Source organism: Microtus oregoni, unplaced genomic scaffold (assembly GCF_018167655.1).
Source record: "Microtus oregoni isolate MIOR12 unplaced genomic scaffold, Mior012 000028F_ref0000031, whole genome shotgun sequence".
In the NCBI taxonomy this organism is placed as follows: Eukaryota; Metazoa; Chordata; class Mammalia; order Rodentia; family Cricetidae; genus Microtus; species Microtus oregoni.
This window is the reverse complement of record NW_024543087.1, coordinates 5,061,697-5,075,546: the sequence shown is the minus strand read 5'-3', so window position 1 is coordinate 5,075,546 and position 13,850 is coordinate 5,061,697. Positions and strand designations below refer to the sequence as shown.

Below are 13,850 nucleotides of genomic sequence, written 5' to 3'. Positions count from 1 at the left end.
AGTGCTGGGACAAAGGCATGTACCACCACTGCCTGGTTAAATTTCTTTTTCAATGATGACTTTTCTTATGAATCTCACCTTGATTTCTACCATTTACTTGACAGTTTTTAATTATTCAAACATAGGCATGTTTCTTCCATTCATACAGTTCAATTAGTTCTTCATCCACACAGAATAAACCAGCATTGCCCTCATGGAGGCCTTATTCCAGTACTAAAATATTTTCCACTTATGATGTGAGATGTCCTTTTGTATATGTGTTGCTTTTATTGGTTGATAAAAAAAGCTGTTTCAGCCAGTAGCTAAGTGGAGTAAAGCCAGATGGGAAATCTGAACAGAGAGAGAGAGACAGAGAAAGAGACAGAGAGACAGAGACAGAGAGAGAGAACGGGTGGAGTCAAAGAGATGCCATCTAGATGCTGAAGGAGAAAGATGCCAGAACATTACTGGTAAGCCATAGCGTTGTGGCGATACATAGATTAATAAAAATGTGTTAATTTAAGATATAAGAGCTAGCTAGAAATATGCCTGAGCCATTGGCCAAACAGTGTTGTAATTAATAGCTTATTTAGGTCTGGGCAACGTGGAAATGAAAGCAGTCTCCATTTATACGCTTATGAAATCTTGAGACTTTTATTCTGTTGTCACCATTACCTTCTAAATGTGGGGATATAATATATACTTAAGTGTCGCGTCTAATGAACATCACACTGTGAGCTGTAAATTATTTATAGGTCCCCCTCAAAAAATACAAAGGTTGCACTTAAAAAGAAGTAGCCAGGCAAGGTGGCACACACCTTTAATCCCAGTACTTGTAAGGCAGAGGCAGGTGGATTTCTGTGAGTTTGAGGCCAGCTTGGCCAGGTCTATACAGTGAAACCCTGTTGCTGTGGGAGCTCCTTCCACTCCATCAGCCAATAGCCTTTAAGATGCCAGCCCACTTAGGCATGGTCTCTTATTGGTAAATTAGTGCGGGAGAATTGTCTGTATTCTGTCAATCATATTTTAAATAAACACTGATTGGGATTATTTTGTGACTTCCGCCTTCACCCTGTCTTCAAAAAAACTGAAAAAATAAAAAAATAAAAGAAGCAGACCTAAGTTGACTGCTAGAGCTTAGCTAAGGCTTGGTGACACAAACCTGTAACCCAGCGACACGAACCCATAACCAAGTGCTGAGAAGAGAGAGTGGATCTCTAAACCCCACATCCAATTAGCCTCCCCGCAACTGCAAGCCCTATGCCAGTGACAGAATCTTCTGCCTCAACAGCAATGTTTAGAGCACAAGTTGCTCTTTCAGAGGACCCAGGTTTGAGTCCCAGCACCTCTAGCCCCAGGGGATCCAATAACCTCTACTGGGCTCTGTATGCAGAACAGACATACACATACATGAAAAACTTGATCTTAATTTTAAAAGACTGGGATCTCTAATTCAAAAACAAAAAGCCACTGCTGACAACTCCAAAGGAATGATACCTGAGAATGACTTCTGACTTTCACACACATAAAGAAAATGTGAGGATCCATACAACTATGCCTTGCTTAAACCTTTTTTGTTTTGTTTTTTTGTTTTTCAAGACAGGTTTCTTGCATAGCTTTGGCTGTTCTAGAACTCACTCTGTAGACCAGGCTGGCCTCGAACTCACAGAGATCCATCTCCTTTTGTCTCCTGAGTGCTGGGACTAAAGGAGTGCGCCACCAATCGAGTGCAGGCGTAGACAGGAGGGGTAGCTGCTGGTATATGGGACATGGGAGATACATGGGTGTCATGAGATGATTAAAACAAAGAAAGTATGAACAAGTCATATGGAAACTTACCCTCTCATAACCAAGATCTAAAAACATTTTTAAAAGAAAAACTACTTGTTTTCAATGGAACCCATCATATCAAATAAAAAACAATCTAAAATTTTGAAAATAGAACTAATAAATGTGTTTTCAGAGTATGATGGTTTGAATAAGAATGGTCACAGCAGCCAGGACATGGTGGCACACGCCTTTAATCCCAGCACAGGCGGATCTCTGTGAGTTCGAGGCCAGTCTGGTCTACAGAGAGAGTTCCAGGACAGTCAGAGCTACACAGAGAACCCCTGTCTCTAAAATACAACCAAACAACAACAAAGAATGGCTCCCACAGACTCAATGGACTTGAAGGCTTGGTCCCAAGGGAGTGGCACTATTAAGAAGTGTGGCCTTGTAGGAGTAGGTGTGGCTCTTTCAGAGGAAGTGTGTTGCTAAGGGTGGACTTTTAGGTTTCAGAAGCTCAAGCCAGGTCCAAGGACTCACTCTCTTCTTTCTGTCTGCAGATCCAGATGAGGAACTGTCAGCTCTCTCTGTAGCACCACGTCTGCCTGCATGCTGCCGTGCTTCCCACCATACTTTACAACATAACAATAATGAACTAAACCTCTGAACCAGTAAACCAGCCCCAATTAAATGTTTTCCTTTGTAAGAGTTGCTGTGGTCATGGTGTCTCTTCACAGCAATGAAAACCCTACCTAAGATGGGACCAGCAGCTCATGTATCCTATCCACAGTAGCCTTAGCTTACAAAGTAGCTGAGTATGACCTTGAATTCCTAATCCTCAGCGCCTACCTCCTAAGCACTGAGAGTACAACTGTACCCAGCCCTGCCACATATGTCAAAAGAGCAAATGTAGATAGACGGTGGTATTCTTGTTTTTCATGTGTATATCAGTGCACCACATGTGAGCCTGGTGCCCTCAGAGGCCAAGAGAGCATCAGCTCCCCTGGAGCTGCAGTTCAGAGTTACAGAGGGTTGTGTGCTACTATGTCAGTTACTAAGAACTGAACCCAGGTCCTCTGGAACAGCAGTCAATGCTCCTAACTGCTAAGCCACCTCTCCCACAACCCAGCCCCCATCAGAATTCTTAAATTCTAGTTTTACTATGGGGGTTTGTTTTTATTTTAACAGAATTAACTCAAAATACACAGACTGCTCTTATCATCATTGCTGTCCCAAAGCTGGAATGGTGCTCTAAGGTACTAGTAGCAACATACCTCAAGATCTTGAAGTAGGAAAGCCTCTATTCCAAGTCTATGTTCTCACACCAGAGATTTCAGATCACAGCAACAACCCACTACTCTCACTTCCACGTATATGTTGTCAACTCCAGTTGACATGTACTTGTCTCATCTGCCTCTGGTTTAATACAAAATTCCACTATTATATTTTCTTTTATTTCAATTAGTCCCCAATATTCAGTATGGATAACACCAGTAACGCAATTCAACTTGGGACAGTGAAGTTCTACAGATGTATCTCAGCAGTTTACATCCTGTCTGGCAGGCAAGACCTGGGTTTACTCCCTGGTACCATAAATAAAATCAGGGAGGGTAGAATAACTTCTAGATAGGCAGGAAATCTCATCAGTCCTAATCCCTGCCTTGTCTTGTCATTGCTTGATTACATTTATTGAGAGAGAGAAAGAGAGAGAATATGAGTGCATGCATGCATACATCTGTGGATGATGCCATGGTGTGTATGCAGACATACCCCAGAGGACAATTTTTGGGAATTGGTTCTTTACTTTCACCTGTGGGTTCTAAGAATTAAACTCAGGTCATCAAGTTCAGCAGTAAATGCCTTTAAAGTCCATCCCTGACTTTTCTATCACTAGTTGTATATACCTTTTTAAAAAATATTCTTTTAGATTTATTTTATTCATGCCTATCTGTATGTATGAGCACCATGTGCATGCTTAGTGTTGGTGGAGTCAGAAGAAGACATGAACCCCCTACTGCTGGAGTTACCTATGGCTGTAAGTTGCCATGTGGGTTGGGTAGGTTCTATGGAAGAGCAACAAGTGATCTTAATTACTGAGCCAACTCTCCAGCTCCACTGTAGATAATCTTAAGAAAAAAATTATAAAAATATCAAGACATCAAGTATGGTAGCTTACAGCTTTAAAAAACTGTATTATTTAGGAAGGCCCCTAAAGAGGCTATTATATTTCCTATTTAAGCAAAATAAACAAACAAAATATAAACTCACTAGGATTTAAAACATGAACTGGAAATATAACTCAGTAGAGTAGCATTTACCTAGCATATATACAATCTTAGATTTGATTGCTAACTCTGCAAAAATGAAAAAAAAAAGTATTAAATGAGCCAGGCATGAAGGCACATGCCTTTTAATCCCAGTATTCAGGAGGTATAGGCAGGATTTCCTATAAATTCAAGGCCAGGCCAGTCTACATACAGGACAGCCGGAGTTATATAAAGAGACACCCTGTATCAAAAACCAAAAAATAAATAAATGTAGGAGAACACGAATAAAGTAATCCCATATTAGATCAGAACTAAGCATAATAAGGGGTTCTTTATTTAGGGGGGACTCACAGATCACAGTCCTCTGCAGGAATGGGGAACAGGAACCAAATCCAGAAGCCAGGCAAGAAAGGAGAGGGCAGGTGCACAAGCATGCACCTTTTTGGTACCCAAGGCCACGCCCAACCTGATCCAGCCTCTCAAAGTCCATTGGCTGAATGAGGTTCCTCTGCACTTCCCCTTTTTGCCTAAATAAGAGTATCAAACCCAATAGAACACTATATACGATAGGCGCACGCCTTTAATTCCAGCACTCGGGAGGCAGAGGCAGGCGGATCTCTGTGAGTTCGAGTCCAACCTGGTCTACAAAGGGAGTTCCAGGACAGGCTCCAAAGCTACAGAGAAACCCTGTCTCAAAAAACCAAAAAAAAAAAAAAACAGATATCAAGTATAAAAAATTAGAATTACACCAGCATAAACAATATTAAGCAAGAAACATATGTTAAATGTTTCAGTAATTTTTTTTTTTTATCCAAAGGAGTCTAAGTCTTGTATTAGAAATGGCTTGGCTGGCTAAATCATAAGAGTAAGGTTCCTAACTACGATTATCTAGTCTTCATCCATTGAAGACCTGAGAAGGGAGATAATCTTACCTGAGTAGGCAGGAAGTGCAATTAAGTAGCTTCCAAAATGAGCAGTAAATGACAGAGACAACTGGCTACCTGGGCAATCACCCAAATTCTCATTTGCAACTTTGGAGCAACCAACTTTGCCTAAGGCCTAGAGTAACTGACAGACCATTTTCAGAGGCAGAAAAATCTTTAAAACCATCTTATCCTTAGCAAGGTTTAGTAGTCTTTTTTATTGTATCCTGCCATTGGCTAAAGGAGGTTCCTCAGCAAATAACGCCATCTAATTTTTCTTGCTAAGTATTGACTACATAACTTTTTTTGGTATTTATTGATACATTTTGAGACAAAGTGTCTCTACATAATAGCCTTGGCCGTCCGGGTAACTCACTATATAGCCTATACAATGCTACATTCTTAAACTAGACTGCTAATCCAAAAATACAACAGAAACACAAAACAATCCCTATGGGGTTGTGTTCCTTTTGGGGCGGGGGAGAGGGGGAGCACAGAACATCTTTTATCACCACTGTTCCTCTCTAAGAATGATCCCCAGAACCTGCATAAAAGCCTGACACAGCACATGCTTGTAATCCCAGTTCTAGGAAGACAGAGACAGGAAGACCTCTGGGGCTTGACAGCTAGCTAATCAAGTCAAATTAGCAAGCTCCAGCTCAACTCAAAAAGGACGGTAGAAATCAACTGAGGAAGACACTCAACACTGAACTCTGGCCTACTTACGCACATGCAGACCCACAAACATGTACACATACACCAAAATAAACTCTAAAAATAATTTATTTTATTTATTTATTTTTTTTCCAAGACAAGGTTTCTCTGTAGCTTTGGAGCCTGTCCTGAAACTCACTTTGTAGACCAGGCTTGCCTTGAACTCATGGAGCTCCACCTGTCCCTGCCTCCCGAGTGCTAGGATTAAAGGCATGAGCAGCCACCACCACCCAGCCTAAAAATAAATTTAAAACCAGTATGGCATGATGGTACATGACTTTAATCCCAGCATTCAGGTGGCAGAAGCCGGTAGATATCTTCAAGTCTGAGGACAGCCTGATCTATGTAGAGCTCCAGGGCAGCCAGGGCTACATAGGTAGACCCTTTCTCCAAAAAATTCCAATAAAGAGGTCAAGGGCCCATTCCATCTATCTTACATAAAACAAACTGACGCTCCTCTGAGGCCAGTATCTCTTAAAAGGACCACAAATCCATGGTATTAAAGAAATGAGAACTAAATCATTATCACTACATCAGTAGGAACAATCATATAATACTAGAACACATGTCCAATAAACTATTTATAGTCAATGGATACTACACACATATTTACTGAACTACATGACCAAACTCAGAACGATACACAAGTCATTCAATGTAAAGAGCAAATACACAAAAAGAGCAAAAAAAAAAATCACAAAACTGCTAATAAATTTAAATATTCAATCTAAAAAAAAGTATGTATCAAATGCTACCTCAGAGTAGTATGATTGTAAATTTTAACTTACTTTGATTTTATAATTTTTATAATAATCCTTTATTAATGAAAATTAGTCATTTTTTTCAAAAAGAAACTAAAACATCCTTTAACATAAACTACAAAGAGCATGTCTCTCCAATCAAGAAATATGAGCTATGGGGCAGGAGAGATGGCCCAGCAGTTAAAAGTACTGGCTGTTCTTCCAGAGGACCCAAGTTCAATTCCTGGCACCCACATGGCAGCTCACAACTGTCTTTAACTCTGGTTCCAAGGAATCCAACACCCTCATACAGACATACATGTTGGCCAAACACCAATGCACATAAAAATAAATAATTCTTAAAGAGAAAGAGAAATATGAGCTGTGCATACCAGGAGTTCATCCATGCTAGTCTGACACTTCTCGAGGTTTATCCGTTTGATGGCCACTCTCTCCTTTTTGGGGGCACAGTAAGCAGCTTGGACCACGGCAGTTGCTCCACTCCCTGAAAACAAACACACGAACAATAACCACACATGTAAAGCATGGCCTTTCAAACCCCAAACACATAAACAATAAATACACATTTAAGCATGACATTTCAAATCCTCACTTTAAACAGTGAAGACTAAGCCTATCTTACGCCACAGTGGACAACAGAAGAGGAGAAACGCCGTCGAGAGCTGGTGAATACAACCTTGAGAACCTCAGGGCCGGCAAGATGGCTCAGTGGGTAAAGGTTTCACCTGCCACCAAGCCTGACAACCTGAGTTCAAACCCAAGGCCCACAAATGACTTCAAAAAGATGTCCTCTGACCTCCACACTCACACCACAGCATCTGTGCACCGCCACACACACACTAGATAAATGAAAATGTATCTTAGAATTAAATAAACCACCTTCAGCTATTTCATGTCTGTAGCCAAAAAATAACAGTGAAAAAAAATCAAAAATCGTTATGATTTAGTTCTAAAGTATGATAGCATAGGCCCATAATCTGTTCTCCAAATATAACTATATACCATAAAAACTGAAAAATAATCACCAACAGGCTTTGGAAGATATAAAAAGGAGGTAGAGCACTTAGAGACCTGGGGACCAGGAAAGCCTATGGTGAGCTCAAAGCATTTCCCTTTTCTCGCCCTGTTGGGGATATTACTTTAAGGTGTGTTGCTTTTGTTTATGCTGCATTTGTTTAACTCTGTGAAGCTGTAATACTTTGCCTGTATCAAATGCCTGACCGGCTAATAAAGATCTGAATGGCCAATAGCACAGCAGGAGAAAGGAAGGTGGGGCTAGCAGATGGAGAGAATATACTGAAGGAGAAAACTGGGAGAAGGGGTACAGAAAAGTAGGCCAAGAAGGACATCAGGGGCCAGCCACCCAGCTACACAGCAATCCATGGAGTAAGAGTAAGATTTAAAGAAGAGAACAGGAAAAATCAGAGGCCAAAGGGTAGACAGGACAATATAAGAAAAGCAGGCAAGAAACAAGACAAGCTAAAGTCAGACGTTTATAGAAAAGATTCTGTGGGATTCATTTGGGAGCTGGCTGGCGGGCCCCCAAAAGAGTCCAAAGAGCATAACACCATAATACTACATCTCTCCCATAGGTTTCAGGCTACACAACAGAGAGGCCTGCACTTCAGAGCCATCAAGATAGACAGATGCACGGACAAGTCAACAAACTAGAAAAGACTGCCCTCTGGCCGGGGGATGGTGGCGCACGCCTTTAATCCCAGCACTCGGGAGGCAGAGGCAGGCGGATCTCTGTGAGTTCGAGACCAGCCTGGTCTACAGAGCTAGTTCCAGGACAGGCTCCAAAGCCACAGAGAAACCCTGTCTCGAAAAACCAAAAAAAAAAAAAAAAAAAGACTGCCCTCTGGCTAAAGATCTGTGAAAAGGGCAGCTCAGCACAGACAGACCTAGAAGGTCAAAATATTCCCCAGTTCTCACCCAGGACAGGACTGGCCCAAAGCAACCCGGCACCAGCATGACCATGGTCCACAGTGTCAGCAGTTCAGCCCTGCCCACAACTATGGCAGTGTCAAGCCAACCAGCCTTTAGCAGTCCACAGGGCCAGCCAGGATAGGTCCTACACAGGAGCTAGAGCGGTGCCAGAGTAATATTACAAGAGCCCTGAAAACTGAACTGCCAAGGGTATTACAACTCCCAAAAGTAAGATAAAGTTATATACCAAACAAAAATAGAACAACTGCTTGTCAAAATGTAAGAGTAAAATAGAATTAAGAGTCTGCCAAAATAATAACCCAAATGTCCAAGATGACATCAAAATGTGTGACACTGGATGTGGTAGTACCCCACCCCTGTAAGCCCAGTCCCAAGTCACCTTTGACTACACGACAAGTTAGGGGTCAGCCTGAGAATGTCAGAAAGCTAACAAAAGATATATATTGTCAATGAAGAAACTACTGGGGGGAGGGAGGAGTGCTGAGCCTGTAAAGACACTTGCTACCGAGCCTGACCTGAGTTCCATCCACAGGACCCACATAAAGGAGGGAAGTGACTCCCAGAAACTGTCCTCTGACCTCTACATAGGTACAGCGTGGATATACACATACACACATGCTCACATGCACACACGCACGCACGCACATGTAACTTAGGAATATGTATAAGGGGCTGTGTTAGAGGCTGCTGAGCACTACTAGCTCCACCGACACAGCCTGTCCTCAGCCCCAGGTTCTTGCTTCTGTCAGTCTCGGTACTTGTCTGAAGGAGACGAACAGCAGTGGCTGTCACACTGTGGATTTATCTACAAAGGTTTGTTCGGCACACCAAAAACATCTTTTCTCTTGATGTGAAGAAAAAACAATAAAATGTGCACCCAGAAGTTATTTTTCAAGGACCAAATGAACTATACAAATAAAATATATACTGACTGAGAAAAGGCATTTGCTGGGAGCTCAGTGGTGTATAGATCACACAGAAAAAAATCTGTGAACTCAGAGACAAGATAAAGAGTTTATCCAAAGAGCAAAGAAAACACTCTGAGGACTAAGCCTTAGGAGCAGCAGGGTCAACAGTGAGCGATCTGTACTCCATGCAGTACATGAAATAATGCTCCCACCCCCAAGATCTAAGTGTTCTATCTCAAAAAACTTAAAGACATATTACCCTATATGGCAAAATAATAATAATAAATTTTAGAGTTGGAGAGATGGCTCACGGTTAAAGCACTTGCATCTCTTGTATCTTCCAACACACACCTGGTAGTTGGTATACAGCCACCTCTAACTCCAGTTCCAAGGGATCCAATGCCCTCTTCTGGCCTCCACAGGTACCAACCATGAATAGACATACATGTAGGAAAAACATCCACACATCAAATAAAAATACTTTTTTAGAAATGTTGAATGGAGCAACAGGCCACTTCCCTGCCACCCCAGCTCCTGGTCACCTGGCTAGCTTATGCCCCAAAATAATTACACGAAAAACTGTATTCTTTTAAAAACTGCTTAGCCCATTAGTTTTAACCTCTTATTGGCTAGCTCTTACATATTGACCTAACCCATTTCTAATATTCTGTGTAGCACCACGAGCTGGCTTACCAGGAAAGATTTTAACCTGCGTCTGTCTGGAGTGGGAGAATCATGGCAACTGCCTGACTCGGCTTCTTTCTCCCAGCATTCTGTTCTGTTTACTCCGCCTACCTAATTTTCTGTCGTATCAGGCCAAGCAGTTTTCTTTATTAGTTAACCAATGAAAGCAACAGATAAGATACAAGACCCACCTCCATCATAGAAATACTTGTTAAATACTGCCAACCTAAAGATCTGAAGCTAAGCAAGGTGGCTCATAACTGTGACGCCAGCATTCAAGGAGCAGAAGCAAAAGGTTCAGAGTCTAAGGACAGACTGGGCTGTAGAGTCAGTTCCAGGTCTCACTACATGAGACCCAGTCCCAAAATATAAAAAAGAAGGAAAGTACAAATCTTAGGATGGGAAGGTGATGTTGAATTATCTGGATGGGCTTGATGTAACTAAAAGGATCCATGTCAGTCAAAGAGGGAGGCAGCAGTTCCTCAGGAAGGATAATGGAAGCCAAGGCCGGAAGTGCTGTAGCCATGAGTCAAGAAATGAATACTGACACACACTACAGCATGAGTAAACCTAAAAAAAGAATAGGCTAAGAGAGGGAAGTCAAGTGTCTAAGACACGTATTACCAGACTTCCTCTATGTAAAATGTTCGGAATACGCAAATCCAGAGACAAAATAGTGGCTGTGAGGAGTTGGGAATGGCTACATCACAAGGTAGGCTCACTCTTTCCCTGAGTGACGGTTACAAAATATCCTACATGCAAGAATTTTAATCAAGCAAACATCCTAAAACGGTAACTTCTAGCCAAGTATAGTGGCACACACCTTTGATCCCAGAACACAGGAGGCAGAGGCAGAAAAATCTGTTAGGCCAGTCTGGTCTCAAGAGACCGATCAGCACAGCCAGGACTACAAAGAGAAACTGTCTCGAAAAACAGAATAAAACAAACAAGGAACACTACAACCGTTACCTCCTAATCCAAGAATTTTGAAAAGAGCATGGAGCAATGCTTCAAAAGCAGCCAAAACTCAGCCCCGATGCAGCAGTGAATGGGTAATCTAAAAAGCTTTTGTTGGTTGATGTCCCCTTCTGCCCTGCCCCTATTCCCAAAAAAACAAGGCTCAGGGCATTCTCAAGCCCTTTAAGGTGGTGGAAGTTGCCTCACTCCCGTTCTCTTCAGCCATCCAATCTCCCTCTCCTCTCTGGCCCAGCACGGGCCTTCCTGACTGCACTATTCTTAAACCGCATCTAGGTGGAACCCTCCCTCCACCAAGACTGAAGTGTGCACCTGTAAGTCACTCCTCAGACCTCCAGATTACAAGGCCTACTGCACACTGCATTGTGTCCATTTTTCATGGACCTAATGCAATTTAGCACCTTCATGCAAGTAAGGTGGGTGTCTTTCGATATATTAACCCGCACAATGTTCTCCTTTCAGTGCCTGACTCAAAATTCACCTATTTCCAAGAAATACTATTGAAAGGAATGAAATTTATACCACAATTCCACCAATGATAGAATAAATTTCCATTTCCCAACCATGTGCCTGACAGAGAAATACTCAATTAATGATTGCTATTACTCGCTTATTTACTCATTATGCAATTTTCAGTTATTTAACTATTCAAACACATGTGTTTATCAAGTATTATTTGCTCTAGGGTGAGCTTATTAAGATTCAAAAGTACTTTCCCAAAACACAGAAGGACAAATTACCCCTACCAGCACTCCACCCTTCATACATTTTACTGAAATTGCATGGGATCCACACCCCCAACGTCTTAATCACTTGTATGACTGTACACTAAACGTTCTCTTGTACAGTAAGCCCCAGATGGAAAAACATTAAACACTACAGGGAAAGTGCTCATTAATTCTCTCCCTCCTTCTCTAGCCTCTCATCTTCCTCTCAAACATAAAAGCAATTTCAAGAAAATGTTGGCAAGTGAGGAGGAAAAATGGTTTATGTATTGCGCAGTAACTGCACTTATCAACACAGTTCTCGGCAGACTGCTGGGCTCAAAACCCAAATGTCTGCACTATTGTGAGGCAAAGGCACCCACTCCCTTATAACAAGCATTTACTTTCAGTAACTTCGACTTTAATAAGATTGCCAATCAACCTGTAAAATGGTTTGGGGAGACAGCTCCATCCATAAAGTGCTTGCCACACAAGCGTGAGACCCTGAGACCAGAGACCCAGAACCCAGGTAAGCTTGGCATGGCAGCACATGCCTGTGGTCACAGTGCTGAGGAAACAGGAGGCAGGAGGGTCCCTTGGAACCCACCGGACCATTGTCTCATTGGAATAGTGAGCCCCAGGTCCACTAAGTGACAGGGTCTCAAATACAAGAACAACTTAGAAGTCACCCTACACAGACAACTGCCATCCTGTTCTGACATCAGTCCTCAGCCCCTACACCCTACCCTAACAGTCACATCTGCCTTGGCAATACATCTGCAAGTTCCATGGCCTTGACCATGGTCCAGATGTATTAGCCAAAATAATTAAAGTAAACTAATAACTAATAAAAAATAAGTAAAAAAAAAATATTATGTGTGAGTTCAAGGCCAGCCTGGTGTACAAGGCTAGTTCCAGGACAGCCAGGACTACAGAGAAACCTTGTCTTGAAAAACTTTAAAAAAAAAATGTGATATTATAACTGAAATAATTACTATGCTCTGCCAGAAATAAACATTTAAAGGCCAATTTTACCCCACATTAACTTAAATGTATAATATAGTCTTTGTGGGCTTTATCTTTTAAAATACTGCACCCTGATCTTGGTCTCCAGAGGCTTTTCAGAGGCACAAGCTTGGTCTGCCCATTAATGGAAAAAAGTGTTAAGTGATTTAATCAGTATGGTTGTCAGTAATTGTTCCAGTGATCATTTCATTACAGGTCTACAATCAGAATGTGCATCAGGATAAAACAGGAACATCATTGAGTTCCAGACCAACCCAGGCTCAGGGAGTTCAAGGTTAACAAAGGTTATAGTGTAAAACCCCATCTCAGAAACAAAACAAAACCCTAAATATCTAAAGTGGGGAGGGGTGTCAGGAAAAAGCATTGAACAAAATGCTAAATAAAAGGATACATATTTTCTACAAGTACAAGAAACAAGTAGCTAACACAGAGCCTGATGTGATGGCCTGGCGTGCAAACATGGGGCTGACCAAGTCCACTTAAAAGACTGAGAGAGCTTGGGAAGTTATTCTAGATAGAAAAGAATAGAGTTAAGCACGTCTTCTTGATAGCAGCACTTTCTCGGGCGGGCTCTGCTTGCTAGAGGCAAGCGCTCTCATTTAAAAGAGGCTTCTTGACTCAGCTTTAGCTGCAAAACCTTGCAGCTCTTTTAAGCAGTCCTGCCACGAAAAATTTAAATAGTGTTGATGAAAGGCTGACTGCAAGCTTTTTGATGGTGGCAGGGACCTTGAAACGCCATAGAGTTGTGGCAATAAATATGGCTCTGGCCAGTACTTCTGCCATGAGGCTGGACTCTCAGAAAAAAAGCTAAGGAATGGGCTGGATCCAGCCATCAAAGCCACGGCTTTAATCCTGGCCATATCGCTTAGCAAATTAAAGACTCATATGGTCAGGAAAAGAGAGATATACAGTAAAGATAGATGCAAAGACAAAGAAAACCTCTAAATGGTTTACTGTGTGTTTAAAAATATATGTAGGCAAAAAATAAAAATAAAAATATATGTAGGCTTAGAAGAAAAAAAAAAGAGGATAAAGTCCCTTTAAAAAAAAAAAAGAAAAAAGAGAGTAGTTGGGTATGGTGGCACACACCTTTAGTCCCAGCACTTGGGAGGCAGAGGCAGGTGGATCTCTGTGAGTTCAAGGACAGCCTGGTCTACAGAGTGAATTTCAGGACAACCAAAGATACACAGAG

The 13,850-nt window shown here is 41.8% G+C and overlaps 1 protein-coding gene across 2 annotated transcripts in view; it reads right to left on the bottom strand.

The window, feature by feature from the left end:
• Oxsr1 (oxidative stress responsive kinase 1) overlaps positions 1-13,850 on the bottom strand; it is a 94,261-nt gene that overhangs the window by 64,893 nt on the left and 15,518 nt on the right. For both annotated transcript variants that reach the window (XM_041677125.1, XM_041677126.1), the window contains exon 2: positions 6,783-6,895. In XM_041677125.1, the coding sequence (XP_041533059.1) occupies positions 6,783-6,895 (113 nt within the window). The remainder of the gene's footprint in view (positions 1-6,782; positions 6,896-13,850) is intronic.